This window comes from Sapajus apella, unplaced genomic scaffold, assembly GCF_009761245.1.
Source record: "Sapajus apella isolate SASKATOON/1434 unplaced genomic scaffold, GSC_monkey_1.0 scaffold35, whole genome shotgun sequence".
NCBI lineage: Eukaryota > Metazoa > Chordata > Mammalia > Primates > Cebidae > Sapajus > Sapajus apella.
In genome coordinates this window covers 4479164-4506257 of record NW_022436975.1, presented here as the reverse complement: position 1 = coordinate 4506257, position 27094 = coordinate 4479164, and the positions used below count along the sequence as shown (strand labels likewise).

The 27094-nt window shown below is 40.5% G+C and overlaps 1 protein-coding gene across 14 annotated transcripts in view; it reads left to right on the top strand.

Moving 5' to 3' along the window:
- The window catches only part of LOC116563444 (suppression of tumorigenicity 18 protein), a 309774-nt gene extending 293492 nt beyond the window's left edge, over positions 1-16282 (top strand). For 9 of the 14 annotated variants that reach the window (XM_032296070.1, XM_032296073.1, XM_032296069.1 and 6 more), the window contains 4 exons: positions 1761-1849; positions 8424-8527; positions 10784-10927; positions 13804-16282. In XM_032296070.1, the coding sequence (XP_032151961.1) occupies positions 1761-1849; positions 8424-8527; positions 10784-10927; positions 13804-13944 (478 nt within the window). In that variant the 3' untranslated portion in view covers positions 13945-16282. The remainder of the gene's footprint in view (positions 1-1760; positions 1850-8423; positions 8528-10783; positions 10928-13803) is intronic. The other 5 variants (XM_032296061.1, XM_032296064.1, XM_032296060.1 and 2 more) reach the window with 1 other exon arrangement.
- Positions 16283-27094: the final 10812 nt, after the last annotated feature.

Here is a 27094-nt window from a genome sequence, read left to right as displayed (position 1 = left end):
TTCAGAAGTTTGTACCTCCGCCTCTTAAAACCTGCCTTCAAAAGGAAAAAGGACTTTTAAAGTGTTTATCCTGCCCATTTTTTAAAAATTTAAGATTCATCTTATATCCTGGAAGATATGAAATATCTACATTGGAAGATACAAAATCAAGCGGCATTTTGGAAGCAAAGCGTCTCTTTCATAACTATCTTCTTTGCTTCTGAGTCATGTAATTATGGATGGACGCTTCATTAACATTTCCACAACACTGCGTCACCCTGAAAGTTTTCTGGCATGTTGTCTGAACAGAGTAGATCCTTTAAGGGTGAGGATCAGAGAAGTTCCAATGAGGTATTAATATCCATTATGTTACAAAGGGACTTACTAAAGGTCACCTTTAAATATCCAGTTTACCAAAAAATATTCATGACTATTTTCTGAGAATGCAATATGTGACATAAAAGAAGACAGACTTGTGCAAACTTCCCATAAAAAAAGGTAATACAACTTTAATAGGCCACAATTGACAGTGAGAAACTTCCAAAAATAGAAGATGCAATTTCCAAGTTAAGTTTTTGCTTTTCATTATTTTCTTTTTTGTGTAGAAAAATGTATAGCTTATCACATTAGGCAAACTGCATAATCTTTTCTACATATATAATAATATATGTCTATTATTTTTTATATTTCATAGGCTCTTAGCGTAGAATAATTTAGTATTCTTGAAAAATACAGTAATTAAGCACACATTTATTAAGTGCTTTGCTTTGGAAATATATTTTTTTTCACTTTTCCAAATGTCCTACGCTTCAGGGTGAAATGATTGCTTTATAGATGAGTTGTAACTAACTTTCTGTAAGAAAAAAAGACTTTAAATGACTGACTGTGATCGTCATTGTTTTGATCTAAAAATTGTTTCTACGAAAACACAGCAAGATTGCAAAAGAATTAATGGCTGCACAGAACAACGAAAGTATCTGATCATAAACGATGGAAAACAAGTTTTCTTCAGTGTTGTCATTTATCCTGCTGGTGCAATTTAAATGAAACAGATGACATTAAGGGAAAGAAACCTTGCTGAAGAGTGCCACGGCTAAAAGGAAAGCGTTGTAAACACCACTGCAATGTAACAGACTGCCTCTGCGGTGATTGCCTCTGAATACACTTGTGGCAGCTCCTCTGATTCTCCTTCCAGGGAAGAGATTTTTTTTTTTTTTTAATAAAAAATGTGTTAAAAGTTAAAGAAAGAGATCAGAAACTTTTCCATAACCAAACTGACTTTGCCATGGGGGTGAGGGGTAGGGTGTTATTTTGACTTCTATTGATTTGAGCCATTCTATAATGATCAAGGAACACTTTATATAAACGCAGGAAGAACTAGATTCTGCTTTACTACTCATGGAATTTTGACTAATTGAGAACAGTTCTTATTGATAATATATATGTATAATTTCACACTTGTGGAAAATAAACCACTACTAAACAAAATAATGTTTGAATGCAGAAGAATGGCAACTTAACAAAATAAATTAAATAATAGTTGTGTATCAGCAGTAACTCTTTGTACTTGAAGGAAAGAAAACAAAACATTTTACATTATTTGAGGGTCTTTTGCCTTTGCTTGAATGGGTATGTATTCATTACTCTCTACAGAGAGGCTATGGGTTATAACATAATTCATCGGCAGCAAAAGCACGAATAGTAGGTTGTGAATAAAACGTTTTAAGCTTCATAAGAAATCATATACATTTCATACACTAGTGCAATTTCTATTTTCACAGCTTATCTGGATGTCCTCTCAATGCACAAGCTATCAAAAAGGGCAAGGTTTCCGAAGAACTCATGACCATCAAGCTCAAAGCGACTGGGGGTAAGAGTGCAGGGCTGGCTGCCACCACCTCCACCAGGGTGTAGACGCTGGCTTTCCAAAGGGTCCCATGTGTCAAAGTATTCTCTAGGTAGGAAGTGTAATTTTAATGTACAAGAAGAAAGATTTCCTCAGATTTGAACTAAAATTATAAATTTGTTTAAAAACAAATTTTTTGGTGTCTTCCTTCTTCTTAAGGAAGGATCTCCAACAGAGAGAGTCAGGCAGTGAGGTATGACAGATTAAGATACTCTAGTGATTGGCAGGACACGGTGGCTCGTGCCTGTAACCCCAGTATGTTGGGAGGTCTAGGCAAGAGGATTGCTTGAGATCGGGAGTTTGTGACCGGCCTGGACAACACAGCCAGACCCCATCTCTACAAGATAAAAAAAAAAATCAGCCCAGGGTAGTGGAGCCCACCTGTAGTCCCAGTTACTCTGGAAGCTGAGCTGGGAGGATTATAGAGCCCAGGAGCCCAGGATTGAGGCTGCCATAGTGAGGTAAGATAGTATAATAACGCCACTGCTTTCTAGCCTGGGCGACAGCAAGAGATCAAATCTCTAAACAAAGCAACAACAACAGAGATACACTGATACACTGGTGGAAGTTGTGTCCTTCAGTCTCTCTCACGTGTGTGTGTGTGTGTGTGTGTGTGTGTGTGTGTGTACGTGTGCGTTTTTCTGGTATAAGTCCACTATAAAATTTCAGGAAGCAGCTTCTGGCATCTGTATTTGAATGCTTCAATTGTGTTTTGTGTTCAGCAAGGTATTTTTACGGAGATTCTGGAAGGTTTGGATTTAGCATCCATGTCTTTAACCAGGCCTAGATTTCCCTAGGTATTTCCTTAATGTCAATCCCCTCTCCAAGTTCAGAGATACTGTTTCTGAGTTCTCTGTTTGGAACATCCAATTTTCCATTGATTCTTGAATGCTTTTCTTGAGATTTCTAATCAGCATTATCTGGCTCCTGTGTTGGTTTCCATCAAAGATCGTTCCAAAGCATTTAAGAAACAATGACAAAGCGATTCTTTTGCTCTGGAGACTTTATCTGCTGGCGCCTTTGGCACATGACTTTGGGGACTTTCACTGTTGTTACTTTCTCTGAAAGCATTGCCCAATCTTTTTAATTTGTGTGTGTGATTTTTAAAAAGAAGATATGTGGTATCCAAGGGAGGAAAGCACTCGAGCTTCCTACTGCTTTCTTCTGAAGCCTTCATCTGCTTTATGTAAAGCAGTCCTTGGGGGGCTGCCCTCCCTCCGTGGGTCCTCATCGCTAAGCACTGAAGGAGGGCAGTGTACATGCAGAGGAATAACGCCCCGGCTGCGGGGACAGGCGTGCCTCCTCCAGTCTTTCCGACATTCACATACTCAGTAAAAGAGCTTTCCCCCAGATGCTCTTACTGCTCCTTGGAAATATCCCCTTAAATACCTCTCAGTACATTTGCAGTGAAATGAGGACAATTTAATGTGTATTTATTTATCACCTTATTTCAAACAGTATGTAAAGGATAACGACTGTGAAGCTACATGAAATTTAAAAAAAATGCTAGTTAAAATTTAATTTAAAAATGAGACAAAGGAAAGTTAAAGATAAGAATGAGACAGAGCAAGCCTGAGGACACTAAGACATGTGTGCAAAGGGCCATTTCTTGCTAGGTAAGTCAGGATTGCAAATTTGACCTCAACTTTTAGAAGCCAACACAAAAGAAAGCTATAATCGCCACGTGAATCAGAGGGTAGTAAGGAAATTCAGAGCACAACTCCTTCTGGAACCCAGTGCATAACGAAAATATTTCTTATGAGTTCTCATTATGGGAACACCCATACCATCCATACTCCAAACAGAATATAAGTTACAAGGCTGCTCCTAAGAAAGATAAAAACAAAACAGTGACCTGGTGGCATTACATCAAATTATGATGGAGTTTTGCAGGGGGCCAGCACACATATTGCTGGTCTGTCTGAACCCACTACAGACTTTCACAGAGACCCAGGAGCAGCAGGGCTGAGCGTGTGCACTTCCAAGGTTCCCTGTATGTCTAGCATCTTCAGCTGAGCTTTCAAACCCATTGACAAGTGTCAGGGTGCAGTCATTCTAGGTGGACACGTAACTAACTGGAAAAGTACACGTTTTACAGTCCAAGAAAGTAGAGGCTGATGCTCTGTGAAACGTAAGAACCTACAATGACTTTGCATGAGAAAAAGCCCAGCTGAATTCAGGTCAGTGATTCACTGAAGGTCAAGAAGGACTGAAAGTAATTTGGAGGTCTGCTCTAAGGACACTGTGTCTCGTGGTCCCTTACCTTAAAGTGTGGCCACAATAATTGTCTGGATGATCTTTAAAGCAGGTGTAAACCAACACATCTTCAGACATTTAAAACGTCAAATCAAATTGCAATAAAATATAAAGTGCGTTTGGCTTTAACTTTGGCATGCTGTGTTAATTTAAACTAGATACAAATCATTCATGCAATTAGTTGAATTAGATAATATTTTAGGGGAATATTACGTACAAACCAGTTCAAACATGGACGGTCTATACCAAAAAATGTGTACATTAATTTTAGAAGAATTGATCCTTAGTTCTCCATCCTTGTCGTAATTAAATGCCATGTTAATTTTTAAAGGCCTTTACTAGTCCTTGATAATAAAATTAGGCCATCTGTATAAGAAAGAATGCTAGTCCTTCTGTGCTTCGTAGGAACAAGCAGAAGACATGATGATTGATCTATATATACAGTCTTGCATTTAGGAGTTCTTTCTAGCTCTTCCCACGTGACAAAATTGTGTGTCCTAAACACTGTTATATATAATTTCTTTCTGGAAGTTAACTCTCCTCACTCCTTTAGTAACTAAATAGCCAGATTTACATTAATTCATTTTCCCCTAAGTAAAAAAGTACAATTTTGGTGTGGGAACCCAATTTAAAAATAAAAGTTCACTCAAGAAATATAATAGAATTTGTTTGAAATATAATAGAATTGCTTCATTTGTATAATATGAAAAATATAGCTATAGTACTTAAAGCCTCTTATAAGTTGAGAATACCTGATCTAGACAGGTATGTAAATAACTTGCATAATTATACAGAATGTAAAAAAAATATATGACATAATCCCCAATTATACAAATTAGACCCAGATTAGTACCAAGTAAACATTAGAATTATTAAATGAAAAGAAAGCAATTGCTCTTGCTTTTACATAGATGGATTGCATAAATAATCAAAGTTCCTGAACAGTTAAGTAAAATATCCAGTGGAAAGTTTATATGGTTTTCTTGATCATCAGCAATACCTAGTTAGTCCAACATTTTACTAGAAGTGTGTCTGTAAACATTAGGGTACACTTTTTACTGATACTTCCGAAACAGATTAAACACCTGTGAGTAAAGATAGCGTTATCATGGTTAAAAGAACACATTCTGGAACCAGAGCGTTTATGTTTGAATTCCACTGTACCACTTACTTTGTACGTTGGTTTCCCGTCCTTACTTTGAGGTAATAAATGTTTCTACCTCATGGGTGTTAAATGAGGATTATATGAGTTAATATTTGGAGGCGCAGAGTGAAATCTAAAGGTCCTTAAACACTGTGTGCATGGAGGGGAGTTTGGCAGGTAAGAAACTCCATGGAAACAGATGAAGTGATATGTTAACAGGAATAATTATAAAGGGATTGATTGAATTTGATCTTCGGCTAAAATAGCTCCCCAAATCCCAGAAATGATAATAAAAACATTAGTTCCTTCATTTATTAATTCTATGAGAATGTGCGGGGAGCCTGTTACATATTAGATCACATGATAATGTGGTTTTTTTTTTGAGATCTCATGTTACGATCATAGCTTTCCTCACAAGCCCCATGCATCTTTTGTTATTAGGCATCTTCCAAATGGCCCCATCTGATTAAGAGGCTGGGGTGTCTTCAGGAACATTAGGCCTTGGGGAAACATAATCCTAAAGAAATCCCAGAACCAAGAACCCAGGCTGTCACTTAAACAGTCTTCTCACAAGCACTCATAGCTTAGTCAAATTGAACTTTTATTTATTCTACTGCAGGCTTCAGACCCCCAGTCTGCCTTGTCACAGAGATAGCTCTACAGTTACCCACCTGCTCTGGCACAAACAAGCCGACACAGTCCATTCCTCACTTCTCTCACCCCACCTCCAGTCCTCACAAGTCCTGCAAATTCCACCTACAGATTAGAGCCTGAAGTCTGTCTCCTTCTCCTGACCTCGCTTCCCTACACCCAGCCAGGACTCCAGCAATCACCTCCTCACGGGTCTCCTGGCTTCCCCTCTGACTCTTCTCCAATCTATCCTCTACTCAAAATTCCAAATTATGTTTATGAAAAGCAGCGTGATCACCCCACCTCCCCCACCTAAAACCCTTCCCTGGCTCCCGTTACACTTGAAATAAACCTAAGCTCCCAGGAGGTCCCCATGGCTCAGATCCATCATTCGCATTCTTGCTGTCCACGGGGCACCCACTCCCTTCCCACTCTGGGCTCTGGGCTTCCTCCCTCCTCTTAGATGCTCAGCTCCTGGCTGGTTGTTCACAGGCTTGCCTCTTTCTGATCTTTAAAGTCTTATAAAGAGTGCATCTTCTCCAGCGAAGGGCCTCCCAACACCCTGTGTGCTTCCTTTAGAGCACTTCATGTTTTACAAGAGTCTCCTTGGTTTTTGTCTGCCTCACCAGATATTATGTAAGAAAATGCCGTTCTTTGAAGTGGAATTTTACTGCAAAAAGACAGAAAAGAAAAACAATATGTCAAAGAAATATATAGCAATAGAAATATTCAATTGCTCAAATCAGAAAAATTTCACGCGCTGATAGCACTCCAAATTCCTGTTTCATTAAGAATCCAGATATTTCAGTCCTTTCTTCCCCAGTTCTTACTCATCAATTGTCTGAGAGATGATTCCTGTACCCGTGCACCATCCAGTAAAATATGGTGCTCCGAGATACAATGCAATTCTACAGACACAGCCGGCCAGTGCATGATGAATCCCAAGTCCCAGATAGTACAGTTCTATGAGTATGGTCGTGGGTAACTGTTGGTTGTTTTCTTGGTAGCTGTGTCATACTGTTGACTCACATTCGAACTGGTCTAGCTACTAAGATACCTAGGTTTTATATGTTAGTGTGTTTTCCTTTTTCCATTAACTCTTAGAGCCCAGAGTTAGATCAATCTTATGACACACTCTCTCCATTGGTCCATGCATGTCTCACTTTATTTAGTACTTACTGTTAATAAAGCAGTAAGTACCTACAGAATAGCCATCTGTTTTATCATGCTGTATGTGATATAACTTTTGGGCTTAATTTTTTGGTGGGCATGTGGCCTCCTTTCAAGCTGTGCTTTTGGCGAGCAGTACTGCCGTGTACACCGTATGCATGCTTCCTGTGTACAACCTTTGGTTCTGAGTGTGTGCCTAAGGAAGAAATTGCAGGGTCATAGAGAACGTGAGCACTTGCCTTCAGGAGGCAAGGAAGGACTTCCCAAAGTAGTCACCCTAGGAAAGTATAAGAGCCCAGATCTTTTTCAAACCAATTGTCAGGCCAAGTACCCTCTATCCGGCCTTCATGAAATGGCTCTTATGAAGTCTCAGTGTGGAAGTTCACATGTGTCCCTCTTCATTGTCACTCTAGTGCAGACTCATTCTTCTGGAAAGTGGAATTCGCTCCAGTCCTGCTCCTGGCACCCTTAAGATTGACCACCTTCCCGAGGTCCTCAAAAGCTTTCAAATGTAGTCATACTCCTTCTACAAAGTAATCATGGGAAATAACCCCCATTCATTGAGAGCCTGTGGCATGTTTAGCGTGCTATGTTTTATTGCATTCATTCTCACAGTGTAGATATCATGCTGTTTTACAGAAGAGGAAACTGAAGCACGAAGAAGATTAGAAGTTGTCCAAGTTCAAGAACGGGAATCAAACTCCCGAGTTGATGCTCTTTCCCCTAAATCACATTTTCCTCATCCATATCCATGTGGAGAACCCTGCCAATGTGTCTCTGGACTCTAATTCACCTGCCAGAAGCCCCCCGCTCTGCCTGCAGTCATGGGTCCTAAGGTCTAACTCAACTAAACAGATATTTAGTTACTCAGCATAAAACTGTCCTTGCAGCATTTTGAACAAGAGAATGCAAGGGCTTTGAGGTTTAATCCCAGCTCTGCCTCTTAATTTGAACTTGGGCAGGTTATTTAACTTCTGTCAGTGATTCCTGAGGCCTCATTTAACCTCTCCGGGGCTCCGGTGTCTTCATATGTGAGGAGGGCAGATGGAGCGAATCCTGCTGCAGGGTGCGGTGAGATGTAATTGAAGACACATTTACAAATGTATCTGGCAGCATCCATAGGACATAACTGAGCCCCATGCCATGGCGGCACTTTTCTACTCCCTCTTTTCTTTCTTACCAAGAAATTAAATCTGTAACTCCTCTTATCCACTTTTTCAGAATCCTGGATGTGCATGGTTTTGGTAAAGGCACTTCAAATGAAAGTCTCGTTTTCAACTAGCAAATCACAAATTAAACATAAAATGACTCACTTGTTAACCGTCTTACTCTTTACAGGAATAGAGAGTGATGAAGAAATTAGACATTTGGATGAAGAAATAAAGGAACTGAATGAATCCAACCTTAAAATTGAAGCAGATATGATGAAACTTCAGACCCAGGTAAAAAAAAAAAAAAGTAATTCATAATCCTTAATGTAATCATAACCTTTGGTAGAAACAAAATGAACTTTTTAAAGCCTTTGTGAAAATATACTGATATCTTAAATATGCTGAGTATTTCTAGATTCCATAATTATTGTAAAATTCTGAATAGGTGGATCATCCCAGGTTATCATTTATTCAGTAGCTGTGGGAAAGCTTTCTCATGTTTTGCTCTGGTGGCATCAAAGTTTTCATAATCAAACAAGGCAGATCAGCCTATAATCAAAGAGTCTGGTAGAGTATGTAGTGCATTAGAAAAAAAAATGTGATGAAAATGTAAGAATCCTTAGTTTTATTCAAAATTCAAGTACAACATAGCAACTTTTTCATTTAGGGTTTTGGAACACCTCTGAATGCTCAAGTATTTATTAGAAATAGAGCTTACCGAACATTTTCTTAAGCAAATTCTTTACCCAAAAAAACAAGCAATTTCTCATGTCTGCATTCTTCTTCTTGATGTCTGCTTCTACCCCTGGAAATCAACAGTTCAGTCCAAGGTTTTTAAAACACGAATCACAACTCTCTTGCAACAAGTTAGCAGCGAAAGAATAAGACAAGAGCACGGGACTGAGTGTCTTTCTCCGCTTCCCTTCTCTCCTCTTCTGAAATGTAGGATTTTTTTTCTTTTCTTTTTTACCTTTCTTTTTTTTTTTTTCCTTTTTTTTTTTTTTTTTTTTTGGAGACAGTCTTGCTCTGTTGCCAGGCACCAAGCTGAAGTGCAGTGGCGCGATCTCAGCTCACTGCAATCTCCGCCTCCGGGTTCAAGCAATTCTCCTGCCTCAGCCTCCCAAGTAGCTGGGACTACAGGCGTGTGCCACCATGCCCAGCTAATTTTTGTATCTTTTAATAGAGATGGATCACCATTTTGGCCAGGATAGTCTCAATCTCCTGACCTTGTGATCCGCCTGCCTCAGCCTCCCAAAGTGCTAGGATTACAGGCATGAGCCACCGCGCCCAGCCAAAATGTAGGATTTTTATACCACCATGACTACTGGATCTCTTGGAAGTCCTGACACAGCAGCTTAAGACAAAGGATTTTAATCCAGCTGAAATTCTAGTTTCCTTACCCAGCGTGACCATGGTCACCATCATCTGTTAATGGCCGTCTGGTCCACAGATTGATACTTTTGTCTAGAAATCATGGGAATTCCTCTAGAGAACCATTAGCAAAGAACATAAAGGCTTCTGCCCTCCTGAGACTTACAGGCTAGGAGGAGGAACAGACGATAAACAAAAAAGGTCATAAATGATCAGTTGTATCATATGCTAACATGGCCGGGGGCTGGGTGAGTGGCTGGATTTCAACACTAAATGGGACCACCAGCCCCCAGGGAGAAGAAAGGCATCCACAAAGACTTGAGGCATGAGGGAGTTAGCCAAACAGGTATGGAGAAAAAGTGTTGCAGACAGAAAAAACTCTGGGAATTTGAGAAATAGCAAGAAGGAGTGTGGCCACAGGTGAGTGAGCTGGGTGGGGCAGGTCACAGGAGGACAGTCTCAAAGGCAACAGAGCAGCTCACCACATGGGGCACCTTAGGCCATTTTAAAGACCTTGGCTTTTATTCTGAATGTATCCAGAACTGTTGCACAGTTTTAAGCCAAGGAGTGACATAATCCCATCTGATCGACATGCTGATTTGCATTTTAAGAGGCTCGTCTTGGTGGCTGTGTTGAGGAAAGGCCGAGAAGAGATTGCGTGGGGTCATGGCAGACACAGGGCCACCCACGAGAAGGCGACATGGTCACACTGGTGGTTGGGCCCAGGAGGCAGCAGTGCGGAGGGGATAGTGGTCCCATCCTGGGTATTTTGAAGGAGGCACCAGTGGAGGGGAGGTATGAAAGAAAGAACCATGGGGATGTGTGGAAATCTGCACTACAGCTGAGTTGCTGTTGGCTGGAAAAGGGGGACTGAGGATGGAGCAGGTTTGGGGAAACTAGCAAAGTTTGCTGGAAGCATGTGAGTTTGAGATAGTCACCATACAACCATGTGGAGAAGTTCTGCAATTCACGAGGAAGTCTGGGCTAAAGATGAAAATTTGGCAATGTGATTCCAGCACTTCAGACAATCCCATGAGGCAGCAATTTCATGCGGAGGAGCTGCACACAAGCATCCCTTAGTGTTCAGATGCACTTGATGTCTTTTTCTTCAGGGAGAAAACGTTTGTGCTCCTTCCAAACTCCACTTCTCATATTCCCAAGTTATTTCTGTTGTAGATCACGTCTATGGAGAGCAACTTAAAGACGATAGAGGAGGAGAACAAACTCATAGAACAGAACAATGAAAGTCTGCTGAAAGAGCTGGCAGGTCTGAGCCAAGCTCTCATTTCAAGCCTCGCCGACATCCAGCTTCCGCAGATGGTAAGTTCAAGGCCAGAACCTTGCAGTTCCATTACAAGCGTTTGCACTGTCTTTATGCATTTACCCACAGGGTTGCCACAATTGAGCTTTGAGGAGGCCTGTCAGCAGTTACAGACTGACCACATTTCATCACGGTCTGGCTTGGAGTAGTCTCCCTCTCTGGGAATGTAGTAGATGCATTTATTTAAATTATATTAAGGCCAAGAATTTTTTAAAGGCCAAAGCCATTTAAAAAGGAAGGATTATTGTAAAGCTTAGTTCATAATGTCATGTGAAAGTTGGAGGCGAAAACTCCCTCAATGAAAATGTATTTCCAAATAGAAGATTCCACATCTTACAAAATCTGAGATCCAGTTATTGCATCATCCACCCAGCTCAACAACTGCAGCCAAAAATGTTCAATTCCCAATGGACTAGGTGCTTTCTTCATACTTCTGTTCTCCTCATAGAAAATAAAAAGTAAAAAATGAGCAAGGCATCCTCATTTTCAAAATCTAAGCATGTCTTTTAGGTATGCAACTGTAGTCCTGCATTGCTTAATAATGGGTACGCGTTCTAAGAACTGTGTCCTTAGGTGATTTTGACACTGTGTGAATGTCATACAGTGAACTTCCACAAACCCAGATGACAGAACCTATTTTATATACTATACACCTGGGCTATATGGTACAGCCTACTGTTCTGAGGTTACCCACCTGTGCAGCATGTTAGGGAACTGAATAGGCAATTACATCACAGTGGTAAGTATTTGTGTATCTAAACATGGAAAAACATATCTAAACCATAAAAATATGGTATTGTAATCTTATGAGACTACCATTATATAATCAGTCTATCATTGACTGAGATGCTGTTATGCATTGCGTGACTGTGTTTGGAATTCATAGAAAATTAGCCTCTTTTACATATTCTTAAATACAGACAAATCTTTGGAGGACAGACTGCATTGCTAAATGCTTTTAACTTCCTCAGAACCGACATTTTTAGAATAACTTTTCCAAAGACGTCAATTTCATGTATGAAATTATTTATAGAAGCAGCAATGTGATAAATATAATTGGTTTTGATTACAACAATAAGCCCCTCAATTTTACCCAACTTCCTAGCATGGAGTTCTTATCTTAACCAATTCCAAATGTGTTTCCTGACTCCCACCCGCTCCCCCACAACCCTGCCAAAAAATCAATAATGTAATAATGAGCACAAACAAAATGAATAATGCCACTATGGCCAGGATTAAGATAATTATCAAAAATCATTGTAATATTTATTAACATTGTGTAAATCATCCGTTGAATATGCATCCCTTAGTATTTTTCTTCTTCACCACTGCCATTATAAGTAGGTACCACAAAAGTCAACTCGTGCCTTGGATACATACCATACAGGGCATGCTTGTGGTGATTTTTAGAGCTGATCAAACGAAATGTTACAAAAGCACCAGTGAGTGAGCATTGGTATTCCCAGTCCTCAGTTGAGGAAATCAGGGCTCAGACAGCTTACCTAATTTGATCAAGTTTCCAAAGCTAACACAAGGCAAGTGGGCCCGGCCCCGCTGAGCGACCCTTATCCTCTCTGCCACCTGGGTCCCCATCCATTTTATGACTCTCCAAGAAGCACAAGGCGTGGCAAAGGCATCAAAGAGAAGGGGACAGAGAATCAGACTCGGACAATACTAGTAATTTAGATCACTTTGTCGAGCAGAGCACAATAGCTTCAAATTTAGAAAGCTTATTTCATAAATAGCAACAATAGCCATATTTTGACCCTTTAAAAGTCCTTTCTTCCAAGCATCTTGCAAAGTAAGACTTATGTCATGTGTTTTTAAAAAGGAGGGAAAATGGAGGAACAGAAATGACTAAGTAGCATTTTCCTTGTGACTTTCATTCCGATTCTGTAAATGTGTGTGCTCTCCTTGAAGAATCACGCTGGGTAAAGGAGAGACCAAAACATACAAAAAGAACAGGGAGGCCATGCACAGTGGTTCACACCGTAATCACAGCACTTTGGGAGGCTAAGGGGGTGGATCACCTGAGGTCAGGTGTTCGAGACCAGCCTGACCAACATGGTGAAATCCCATCTCTACTAAAAATACAAAAATTAGCTGGGCATGGTGGTGCATGCCTGTAATCCCAGCTACTTGGGTGGCTGAGGCAAGAGAATCGCTTGAACCCAGGAGGCAGAGGTTGCAGTGAGCTGAGATCGCACCACTGCACTCCAGCCTGGGCGACAGAGTGAGACTCTGTCTCCAAAAAGAAAGAAAAAATTGGGGATGAATAAATTTATACCTTGTGAAAGTGATATTCTGCCTGTAGACGCTGAGAAGTTTTAAAAAGTTTATTACAATGATGCCACAGGAGAAAAACAGGCTAAAAGGTGTCCGAGGATGGAGGAGGAAAATTTTCCATCACAACTGATACTGAGCAACTTGCTCAAATCTTAAATTCCTTACATTTCTGCCCAGTGCTGCTAAAGGCATCACTTGATAAAAGCAACCCTTCCTTCCCAGCCTCACAAATACTCACCTTCCACCAACAGGCAGCCTCTGCACATGTTGTGCAAGTCTGAGGCTGCCTCCCAAGAGAAGTAGAGAAGTTTTGTGGAGTCCAAGTCCACAGCCAGACATATACTTTATGTGCTCCAAATCAACCCCAAATGCTGTGCAAGCCAGTCACGTTCATCTCCCGAATTAAGAGGGAACAGATGAATCCCGCACACACTCCACCCCCCTCCATCACCTGCAACCCCAGCAGCCGTCTGCGCTGTTCCCTTCCCTCCTGATGCCCGACGGCTGATGTTCTTCAGTGTCTCTGGGTGCATCTTTCCCCTCAGCTTGAACCACTGTGATTGGGTCAATGTGTTTTGTCTCCATTTAGGGACCTATCAGTGAGCAGAATTTTGAAGCATATGTAAATACACTCACAGACATGTACAGCAATCTGGAACGGGACTATTCCCCGGAATGCAAAGCTCTACTGGAAAGTATCAAACAGGCAGTGAAGGGTATCCATGTGTAGGATCACAGCGCTGCCGGGCAACAGAAATTACCAACAGCAGTATACTCCAGATGGATCTGTTAGAGGTTCGTGTACTGCTAAGGCGTGGAGGTTGCCGTACTGCATTTACAATTGCAACATTGCACTAATTTTATTTTCCCCAGCTGACATAAAAAGGAAAGAAAAACTATGATAGACTTCTCGGATTAAATGCAATGCAGTCAATTATTAGATCTTATTTATTTTCATATGTTTTTCTTTTATTTCCTTGTTGTACTCTTTTTTTGTAAAGTATATGTAAAATAAATGTGACATTTTTATAATTTATTTATTACTAATCAAAGAGTTTTTTATCTTTTAACTGCATTTTGAAGTCTGCCATATTTTTACAAGTGTGTTTATTAATTTATTTTCCAATGAGATTTAAATAGAAATGCTATTCTCAAGACATTTTTCTTGCTGGGTTTTAATGAGGAGACAGGAAAGGGTGAAGGAAATCCTTGTCTGAGGACTGCACTATGGTTGAGTTTGATTTTTATTGAACACTTCTTCCCCCACCTCTCACTGGTTTTTGTATTGAAAATTGAGTTTGCGGTAAGCTGAGCTGCACGAAAGGAATAAGAAGACAAATGGCGCCCACTAGTGGCCAATCCGCACTCACAAAAGCACAGGATGCTGGAAAACAGCCTGCTCAGAATTTGTTAGCAATAATTAAATATAGCAATCAGCAAAGTATTCGACTTGGCTGGACGGTTTTCGTTAATATGAATTATTTATTTGAAATGTTTTAAAGAAACATAAGCTTTTTTAGTGATGCAGATTTGTCTGTTTTTCAAGTCATATCAGATCGTTGGCAACTCATATCCCAAGATGAAAAATAAGACTTGGTGTGACCAGCCAGGCTTTCTTGCCATATGTTGGTACAATATACAAGTGACAATATTGGTGTAGATTTGTACTTAGCAAATACAAACACATCCAAATGAAAAATTTTGTAGATACCATATCCCCTGAAATAGCATTTATCTTACTGGGTTGACTAGAAAGGAACGGAAAATATAGTAACACATGAAAAAATTGCTACTCCAATCTGAGTGATTACTTCAAACACAGGGAACATGGGTCTCACCCTCCATGAGAAACAAGACAACATTCAATTTGATAAAAATCTTGCCATAGAACTTCAAGGGTTACAAAATACACACACACACACACACACACACACACATACACACATACATACAGGCACACACACACACACTCATCCACACATCGAACTGAGCCCACAATCTTGAATTTCTGAATGGATCAGAGTTTCATAGTTGCTATAGTAAAGGCAATGTCTATTTCAGGGATTGTAAAGTAGTTAAGCATTGTTTCAAAAGTTTTTTTATATTTATTTTTTTTAAGGAAAAGGTATAGACAACCAGCTAAACTGCCTTTTTGGTGTGCACACACATGTCATGTGCAGACGTGCCTCTGTGTAAATGTACACATGAACTTGGTGTGGGCTTAATTTTCTGTGCTATAAACAAAAGTGTTTATTTTTTATTAACCTCATGGATATTTAGATGGAACGTGATGGCATTCACAGGCTTGATATATTCCACTGTTATTACTGTTACCTGCACAAATGAAAAACAATATTCAACAGTAATTCCACTCCCATGAAACTGTGGTCACTGTTATGCATTAAGTGGGGCTTATCTTTGGTTTGGAGTTCATCTGAGCTCTTGAATCTTAGTTTAGTGAGGATGAAATGTCTGTTCTTAGGTAGAAACGGTGTTTATTTAAAAATCAATTTAAAAAATGAGCTACCATCTGTGCTGTCTATTATAGACACCAAACAAAATTTTCTATTACAGTTATGTACTTGCAAACATTTTGCTATACAAGAGATGCATACAAATGAGTTCACTTATTAAGACAAACATTTAATTTGCTAAATATTTTAACAAGTTTCTTATATATTTTATTTAATTTAAAAGAAATCTCTTACCAACCTACATATTTATTACTATAATTTACTATGACTTCAGGTTAATTTATTTGTGTTTGCGTAGTTTGAGCAGGATGTTTTGTGAAGTATGTTTGTATTTATTTGCCTCCTTTGTACTTGATGTGTTTTGAAATGTGCACTGAATTTGTTTTCTTTTCAACTATGTTAATGATCAATACTGTAAATTGGGTCTTTTGTAAACAACAAAAAAGGCAATGATGTATGCATTTTTTTTAATTTGAAGTAGTTTGTTTGTATACTGTTTCTCCAAACACTTAATATTTCTTACATCAAAGCAACAAAATCGTGTTCAGTGCTGTACATTTGGTGTATGGTAGGAAATAAAAATTGATAACGAGTTTTGATGTGATCTTTCTCAGGCTCTTATCTGGAGACTACTACCCACTTCCCATGGAATCCACTGTTCAGAACAAGCCCTGGTGAGGTCCCCAGAGTGTACTGGAAACTGCCAGTCATTCGGAGACATCTCTGCTCTGACAGCCGGTCTGCTTGCCTTAAAGTGGACAAGACTTTGGGCCAGTTGACCAGCTGACACTGCCTTTGACGTGGCATTCACCTGCAGAACAGGGAGTGCTTTGACAAAAGGAACACCTTGCTAGCAGTAGCAGCAAATTCACTGGGATCTCATAAGTGATAAGACACACGGCCCACCCTCCTGATTCCAAAATTACTCTGAATACGAAGTATATCTCTAGATTCATATAAGTTAAAGTTAAAGAAACTCAAATTAAAGAAAAATAATAATAAATTCTTGATAGCACCTTTTCTGCTTGTAGGTTTTTTTCTATCTAATGTCAAACAGTCGGCCTAATTTAATTTTTCAGTTCTGCCCAGATTTATACATCTCTAGAATAGGTTTACACTTACACTAGACTTGGCTAAAAAAAATCTATTTAACCCATGTAATGAAGTTAAATTGACCGAAGAGAAGACTGGGTCCCCAGAGGAAAGTCAGAGTTGTACTTGGGAGACCTTCATTTACCAGGAGCCAAAACATAACCATTAATGCACAATATAGGTTTCATTTAGTCACCACACTGATGTGTTGAAGATGCACATAAAATGGATTGCAAAATGAAAATCTGCTCAGCCAGGCTCTTAGCTTACCCTTAGCCAGGCATGTACATCCTGCCCTGATCGGGATTTTTTTTTATATTTTTTTTTTGAGACAAGAGTTTTGCTTTTGTTGCCCAGGCTGGAGTGCAATGGCGTAATCTCAGCTCACTGCAACCTCCGCCTCCTGGGTTCAAGCAATTCTCCTGCCTCAGGCTTCCAAGTAGCTGGGATTACAGGTGCCCGCCACCACACCCAGCTAATTTTTTGTATTTAGTAGAGACAGGGTTTCACCATGTTGGTCAGGCTGGTCTCGAACTCCTGACCTTAGGTGATCTACCCACCTTGGCCTCCCGAAGTGTTGGGATTACAGGCGTGAGCCGCCACATCTGGCCTGTGATTGGGATTTTATATCAACGAGTGGCATCTGCAACTCTCACCAATGTGTCATCCATTCATCAAAAAGATGTTTACTTGGAACAGGTTTACTTACGCTGGGCCAACTTCCTTACTGCCATGGGAGTTCAGCCTCGTAGGAGGCAATGAAATAGCGACAGGTATTTCGGTTTGGGTACACTCAGGCTCCTCTGAAAACCATGTGAAGGGTTACTTAACAAACCTGGATTTCCTGCGAAGAATACTGCTCCTGATTCAGCAGGGAAAGTCTGAGAAAAGGTGCTGCCGGCAGTGACAACACCATGTGCAAAAGCATGGCAATCATCAAGGCATCAGCTTCACGTATTTAAAACGTTGAAAAATTGGTGGGAAGTGAGACGGTGAGAGGCCAAATCCCAGGTGAGTGGGAGAGGAGAGGTCACAGCGTAGACTGCCACGCTAGAGTTCTAATTTCCACAGACTTCAGTATGTGGAAGACCAATTCAAAATCAGAGAATGAAAACATCAGATTTTCACTGCGGATAATTTGTTCCAGTAGTTCAGACGATTAACCTTTCAGACATCAGGGCAACAAAGTAGTATTCAGTGCTGTGTATGTGGGTATGGTACAAATAAAAACTGGTAGTGAGTGTTCCTGTGATCATTTTCAGGCCAGTATATAGAGGCTATCAATACCATCCCATGAAAAGTCCGGGGGCCATCAGACAGGACTAAAATCCTTCTACTGGAACCACGGAACTGAATAGAAAGAATGGGGCAAATAATTCTTTGATTTGCACCATTAGAAAAAGTTTTAAAAATTAAATTGTTATGGTATGTAAATATTTAATATTTGTAAAAACGAATGTTTTCTACATCTCTTTTCACACACTACATTCATTTTATTGTGGTCTGGGAAAAATGCCCTGCTATTTCCTCTCATTATTCAGCAGATAATTATAAAGTAAGCAGATTTAATTGGCTAATAACTATCCACGCCACGCTGTCAGACACCATCAATGATGTTTTGTATACTTCGTCCCACAAAATGTATGAAGCAAATATCACCCTGCACAATTAAACAGATGAGGAAACCGGTGTTTAGCAAAGTTAGTAGCTTGCTGAAGACCATAAAACTAGGAAACAGTGCAGCCAGGATTCGACCCCAGTTGTGTTTGGCTGGAAGCAAGGCAAGCCCCTTTCTCACTATTTTTACAAAACCAATTCTGTGGTGGATAGCCCTTCTGTAATCAGGACAATAGCAGGACTCACTGCCTCACACATTTAGAAATTAGTGAGCCCTGTGTAGACTTCTAGACCTAGATGCTCTAACCAACAGGATCTGTCTCGTCACCCATCAGAGGTAGTTTCATCTGGAGGAAGGAAAATAAGAATGAAGTAAGATTAAGATACATGTCAGGGCTCAGACATATTCCAAGATTCCTAAATCTTAACACTACGTATCGAGTACATCCTTAAATTCCTTCTTATAAGCTTCCTGGCCACACTGCAACAGAATTATTATGGTGAGCATTATACTCAGAGACAACCAAGGGTTAGAGCATGAACTCGAATCATTGTTTGATGCCCCAGAGATAAGTACCAGGGTCAGGATTCAACTCAACTCTGACCCAGAGACCAGCTCCTGTCCCTTCTGCAGGCCGCCATGACTGTGTTTGGCCTACTTGCTATGCTGACCAGCACCTTACCAGCCTCTGTGGACAGAGTCACTAAGCAAGAAACAGTTGAGATACACACCAGGGCCCATTTCAGGAAATCACCATTCTAGGAAAAGTTGTTCAAAGAAGCATCATTTTCACATTTACGCCACACTTTATGATGTTTCTGCCTTGTAAAAACATATCATAAAAACATATCTGCACGTACAGCCTGCAGAGACCAAATAAACCTCTTTTCCTTATAAATTATCCAGCCTCCAGTATTCCTTTACAGCAACACAAAATGTACTAAGACATACTTCAATAATGCTCTTAAAGGGTCAAACTTTTAGTCACCAGAAATCTTCATAAATATTGATCACTGAGACTAGGATACTTGAATTTCAAAAATACAAGAGAGAGAACACTCAAGTTCTGGGCCTCATCAAAGACTCAAGGACCAAAAACATCCACACCCACACAGCTGGCTGTGTGCCTGGGCCACGTGTCAGTGTTTGCATGGACAAGCCTCTACTGTGGGACTGGCTCCATTAACATCAATTGACTATTCCAGGAAATTCTTGCCCAAAATAAAAAATGGAAAATATCTTCATTATCTGTTCCAAGAACTTCCTAACAATCCAATTACCTGAACCAGATAAAACTAGAGCTACTCAATGTACTCTCAGAATAAATGCCCCTTCTCAGGACACTCAATCACGTCAAGTGATTGTTTACTCTTTGAGACTTGCTTTGAAACCTTGGCTTTGCTGTGTGTCTTTCTCCTACTGTGTTAAGTTGTGAACTTGCCCAGTGCTAATCATGCCCTCACATTCAACAGCCCTCCTTAAGCCAGACCCTCAAATCACATAAATACCCCTTGCTTGCCAGCCCCCTTTCCTCACATGCTGGTAAGATTCTATGAAGGTGAACTCAGTTTTATCAATAGATTATTTTGGTTGCATTTTGTGGCAGCCAGCATTTGACAGACCCAAGTAATGTCTACATATACCCACGAATGTATCTTCCCTCCATATCCCCAATTTTCTGCTAATTAGGTACCTAAATGGTTCAATTTTGAATCATCAAAAAGCTATAACTGTAAATGTTTTCAACAACTTTCTTGGATATTTCTGTGAACAAAAAAGGGGGAATGTTTTTATCTCTCCCAAGTACCCTTCTCATGGCAAGAGATTCATCTAGATCAGCAGGAAAACTGTACGTAATTGACAAAATCAGGAAAGGAAGAATGGAGGAAAGGGGAAGAAACAAAAATAAGAAAATTTATCCATCCTGATAACATGAGGTTTTTAAAATAAGTCAGACATCAATACAAATTCCTCAAGGGCAGCAGCAGACGCTCACATGCTGGCTTGGGAATGTTCAAATTCCCCACAGGCACTGCAAGGCACCCTGAAGTTTTTTTATAAAGGTCTGTCTGTGTGTTTTAACATTAATCAGGCATTTAATATTTACCAGAAAATTCCCAAGTGCTTTACATCTATTATTTAGTTCTCACAACAATTCTGTAAATTATGAATTATGATAATCAGATGTCTTTTTTAAATAATATATATTTTATTGCATTTTAGGTTTTGGGATACATATGAAGAATATGCTAGATTGTTGCATAGGTACATACATGGCAATGTGGTTTGCTGCCTTCCTCCCCATCACCTATATCTGGCATTTCTCCCCATGTTATCCCTCCCCAACTCCCTGCCCCCCGCTGCCCTCCCCTTTTCCCCCTCCACAGACCCCAGTGTGTGGTGCTCCCCTCCCTGTGTCCATGTGTTCTCATTGTTCAACACCCACCTATGAGTGAGAACATGCGGTGTTTGATTTTCTGTTCTTGTGTCAGTTTGCTGAGAATGATGATTTCCAGGTTCAACCATGTCCCTACAGAGGACACGAACTCATCATTTTTTATGGCTGCATAGTATTCCATAGTGTATATGTGCCACATTTTCCCTGTCCAGTCTATCATTGATAGGCATTTGGGTTGGTTCCAAGTCTTTGCTATTGCAAACAGTGCTGCAATGGACATTTGTGTGCATGTGTCCTTATAATAGAATGATTTATAATCCTTTGGATATATACCCAGTAATGGGATTGCTGGGTCAAATGGAATTTCTATTTCTAGGTTCAGGAGATGTCTTTTAAAGGATTCATAAAGAGGCTCAGTCACGTGTACACAGCCGTATGCATCCTCTTCTCAGCACTGAGTGGAGCCTCCTTCCCAATACATGGAAGGAGTTCTGCCCTCCATTCCCCCAATCTCTCCTCTTAGCCACTTGCCCTACTGGCTTCTCTTCCATTGTAGCCTGACTGCACTTCTTAAAACAGTAGCTTTGGGCCGGGCATGGTGGCTCACGACTGTAATCCCAGCACTTTGGGAGGCAGAAGTGGGCAGATAACCTGAGGTCGAAAGTTCGACACCAGCCTGGTCAACGTGGTGAAACCTCATCTCTACTAAAAATACAAAAATTAGTGGGGCATGGTGGCACGTGCTTGTAGTCCCAGCTGCTCAGGAGGCTGAGTCAGGAGAATGCTTTGAACCTGGGAGGCACAGATTGCAGTGCCACTGCACACACTCCAGCCTGGGTGACAGAGCCAGGCTCTGTCCCAAAAAAACAAAACAAAACAAACAAAAAACCCACATCAGTTGTGGAGCACTGAGTTATGGCTCAAGACTACAAGTTGATATAAAAGTGTGTTGAATATATTGATTTAAGTATAGTCTAGTTTTAAAATGAATTTCCCCTTTTTGTTCATTTTCAGTGTGAATGCTAAGGAATGCTAGGAAATGTAAAATTACATATGTGGCTCTTACCAAATTTTGATAAAACAGTGCTGTTTGACCATTTTTTTCTGCAAGAAACCAAAAGGTGTTTAAAAAGAAAAGCCAAGGAAATAACGTAGTTTTCATCTTTTCTATAGCTCAGAAATCACAATGCTTTTTTCCTCTTTTTGTGAGGGAGAAACACCCCAAAACAGAAAATATCTAAAAAGGATGACAATGTTTACATGGTCAGACAAAGAAAGTGGCTAAATCACACTCTAAAATCCACAAGTGTATCAACTGTGTCTGATTTGACACAACCTGAAAAGCTACTCATTTTAGCTTTTTTTTTTTCCACAATGACCCATCTATATAACCAAATTCTGGCTCACAAGGTCACCATAATAGTTGGAATAGGATGGGCATGGTGGCTCTTGCCTGTAATGGTAGCACTTTTGGGAGGCCGAGGCAGGGGAATCACTTGAGCCCAGGAATTTGAGACCAGCCTGGGTCTCTCTATAAAATACCATCTCTACTAAAAATGAAAAAATTAGCCGGGTGTGGTGGCACATGCCTGGGGTCTCAGCTACTCAGGAGAATTTAATTATTGTTTTCACAGAAATCCCATTTATCATCAGGTTCTTGAGAATTCCAAATGAGCTGTAGGATGGCTTGGGTTGGCTTATGCAGTCTACCATTCAGTGAATAGGCTGCAGGTAGTCTCAGCAAGTGTATTTTCATATTCTTTGTGCTGTATTGTTTAAGTTGACTATGTTTTCATTGTCTTCTTTTGTTGTATTATATTTCTGATGCCACAAATGAATCAGGCACACAAAACTCATTTATTGAAGTGAAATGGAAAGGTGGCAATTCCAACATAAACATTTGAACTTAAAGAATCATATTTCCTTTCTACTATAAAGACACATGCACACATATATTCATATGTTCACTGCACCCCTGTGTACAATAGCAAAGACCTGGGACCAACCCAATTGCCCATCAGTGATAGACTGGACAAAGAAAATGTGGTACATATACACCATGGAATACTATGCAGCCATAAAAAACGATGAATTCGTGTCCTTTGTAGGGACTTGGATGAATCTGGAAACCATCGTTCTCAGCAAACTGACACAAGAACAGAAAGCCAAACACCGTATGTTCTCACTCATAGGTGGGTGTTGAACAACAAGAACACGTGGACTCAGGGAGAGGAGCATCACACACTGGGGACAGTTGTAGGGGGGTAGGGGAGAGAGAGCAGAGGGTGGGGAGGGATAACATGGGGAGAAATGCCAGATATAGTATGTACCAAAAGTAAAATAAATGAATAAAAAATAATCATATTCCCATGAGGCAGATACCAACATTCTCACCAATGATAGATGGGGAAACTGAGGCAAAGTCTTAGTCCATTTCAACTGCTATAACAAACTACCCCAGACTGGGTAACTTGTAAATGACAGAAATTTATTTCCCACAGTTCTGAGTCTGGGAAGACCAAGATCAAGGTGAGGCAAGGGCCTGCTTCCTGGTTCATAGATAGCTGTTTTTTTTTTTTTTTTTTTTTTGCTCCGTCCTCAAAAAGCAGAAGGAATCAAGGTAACTCTCGGGGGTGCCTTTTATAAGGGCACTAATCCTATTCATGAGGGCTCAACTCTCATGACCTTATCACCTCCCACAGTCCCACCTCTTAATATCATGGCCTTGGGGTTACGTTTTCAATAAACACATTTTAGTGGCACAGAGAGATGTCTTAGGCTAGGATTACAAAGCTCCTAAGTGGCAGAGCTTGGATTTGAACTCGACATAGTGGGTCTGGAGCCCACATTTTCACACACTATAAAATTCTGCCACAAAGTGAGTGAGGGATACCTGTGCTGTTATTACCCAAAGCCTGTGAAACTTCTTGTTAAATTAATGACCATTTTTGATCCATTATTTATACTTAATGTTAGTACTAATTTGGAGCACCTGCTAAGTGTGAAAAAAGGAAGGCCCTTAATATTGGGATAAAACCGGCTAAACTTGAATGCCCATCCAGAAACTACTTTGTTCACAGACAGCAGCTGGCGTTGTAATATGTCTCTTGATCTTAATGCTGTGTTGGAGGAAACAGGGGACATTGAAAATTTACCTTTGGACACTGAAGATATATATATGTATCTCAAGAAAGGGAGCACATGCTTGGTGAAGAACTAGAAAGTGAGTTTACTTTTTTACCTTGAAAGTAAACTTGAAAGTTTACTTTTTTACCTTTACTTTTTACGCTAGCAAAGGAAAGGGTGTAGGTATAACTCAAGATTTTTTATTATGTATTTACTTCCAGGGTCTCACTCTGTTGGCCAAGCGGGTCTCATACTCCTGACCTCAGGAGATCTTTCCTTCCCGGCCTCCCAAATTTCAGGAATGGCAGGCATAAGTCACCGTGCCTGGCCCCAACATTTTTTTGAATAAAGAATGAGATAAAAATATTTTCTCATTACCCTGATAATGCTGCTTAAAACCATTGCTAAGATTTCACTGAACATTGTCTGTTTGGGATCTCAAAAATATTCAGCGTCTCACCTACACCAAACCTGAACTTGAAAGCCAAAATGTCAGTTTTTAATGTTGAGAGCAAGATGGCAGCATGTCCTGAGTAAAGCAAACTATGAATCAAAGAGTCCCATCACCTGAAATTCAGTGTTTTACAGTTCTTGGTTACTCAATTATTTCTTCACTCACTGAAGAAAGAAATCAATGGCTCATTATTAGATTATTTATTTATAAATGACACTAAGACCAAATAGTTTCTAAAATAGTTCCAGAGACAGATGCAACCAAGGAACGAATTAGAACTCCACTTAGAACTATTGTTCAACTTCACGCTTAATCTCCCAGTCTTTGAGTATGAGGTGTGTGTCATCTTGTAATAACCAAGTGAGTCAGAAGGAAACGCCACACTCTGAGTTCAAATTATGAGACCTTTATTCAGCTGGAGACTGAGAGTCAGCTAACGCTCAAAATCTCTCAGCCCCGAGGAAGGGGCTTGATTTCCCTTTATACCTTGATTTAGGTAGGGGAGGGGGCAGCCTAGCTAAAGCAGAATTATGCAGAAGCAGAACAAGCAAGTTAGTAGGAGGCTGGTAACCAGGGCAGGAGGTTCCCAGGATTGGTGGTTGCTAAGGGTATTTCCATACAATCATCAAGGGGAGTAGCAGGGGGAGCTCTCCATGCAATCAATCACCAAGGAAGGTATTCACAACAGCAGGTAGACTTGCCGGCAGGATGCGGTTACAATGCTTACAGGTGCTGGGAACCGTGTGAATCACTCTTAACGGTTCAAAGCTTTGAGTGGAGTGTGACCCACCAATGCACCTGAGGGGCCGCGGCAGGGAGGGAGAGGCTCTAGAGATCGTGTCACGTTTGCAGCTAAGATCGAGTCATTAGGCTAACCCAGGTTAGGTTATTACAGCCTTAATACCTTTGAAGAATTAAAATTAGTAAGGAGTGAGAAATTACAGCATTATTTCTGGGTCCAGTTTCAATTCAAATACAGGTATTGATCGACTTACCACCTATGCAACTTACGACCATTCGACTTTATGACCACAATCGCTACCCACGACTGCTCCGCGTCTGGCAGCGCAAACGTTGCCCAGCTGGGCGCACGACAGTGCAGACCAGCTTCTGGCAGCACTACCATCTCCGCGTGCACCATTTCAACTGTACATGTAGCCTACTCAACTTACGACCAAATCCTTTTACGACCGGTCTGTGGTCCCAACTGTGGTCGTAAGTCGAGCACTAGCTGTATCCAAAACTTTCTACCAGAGCCACTGAACAATTACTATCATCTTAATGACTTATGTTAGGGTCACCCAATTTAATATACATAAAGAGTAATACACTTATTTGTATTGGATTTGCTTTACCCAGACAATATTAAAGCCCCAGCAAGAGTAGCTTTAAGAAGATTAAAAAAATTATCTCTCTCTCACTTTTTCTCTCTCTCCGGCAAGAAGTAGGCTGGTAAGCAATCCAATGAGGCTTTAGTTTCATCTCACTTTCTAATCAATCAGCCTGTCATCCTCAAAGTTATCACATCAGCTAAGATGGCTGCTAGAGCTCCAGCCATTTCACCTGCATCCTAAATTATGGGAAGGAGGAAAGAGCAAAAATGGAACCCCCAGAGCTCAGCCAGATCCCTTTAATCAGCCACCCCAGACACCACCTACCACACTTGTATTTATGTTTCATTGGCTGGAATTAGTCACATAGCCTTACCTAAAACTCGAGGAAGTCTTTTCTACTGGGTAATAATGTGCATAGCTAAGAATTGGTGTTGGGAGCTCCATTCCTCAGTGGGAGGAGAGAATGGGTGTGGAGGTTGGCCTCTCACTTTCTCTACCCGGAGAGGCGAGCCAAGTGCATGTGGAGTGTGAACCCGTGGCTTATTTATCGTGGGCAGAATTGGATGAAAATTTTTCAAATCATGGTGTCCCTTTCACTGCAATTTTAAACTTCATTATTTTCATAAGTATTACTTTTGTTCTATTATTTTAAAAATTGTAACCAGTCTTTTTTCCTCCTAAAAATGGACATTTGCCATTGTTGGACACTCGTTAAATGGATTAAATATGCCCCAAATTTGACATACACTTATCCATATGATTCAACCAGAAGGGGCTAAAAGGCTCAGTTTTCCTGCACATCCATCCCACTGGGTTCCACTCCCACCGAGCCCAACATCCCCACCGACAGGATGGGCGTGTGTTTTGGGATTTCAGATACACCAAACACTTCACAACTTGCCTATGACTGCGGAGCTGAAACACCAGCTACAGGAGGCCCAGATCTACATCCCCGGGCTTCTCACCGTTCCTCAGGACTGCGGAGAGGCACCAGCACAGAGCTGGAATAACTGAATGAAGGAGTCAGTAAAGAAAGGACTTAGCGAGTGACATAAAAAATGCCACCAGGTGCGCCCTATTCCTGTTTTCACAAATGTAAAATGATGTATGGCCCAGCTCTGCCCAAGGCTGTTGGATGGTAACAGGTATGAGAACACGGTGTTAACTTTTAAAGAGTAGAGCTGTGTAGTATTTATGTCACTTACATACTCTATGTCAACTGCGATCACTATTGATCTTCAGTGCACATTGCTTTTCCGTTTTAGAAATGCTTGAGGCGTCCTGAAAAATTACCCAATACCTCATGTGACATAATCACGAGTTCCGTATTTTCTTTCCATTGCCAGCATTCTTAATGCCGTATAATCTTTCAGGAAAAAAAAAA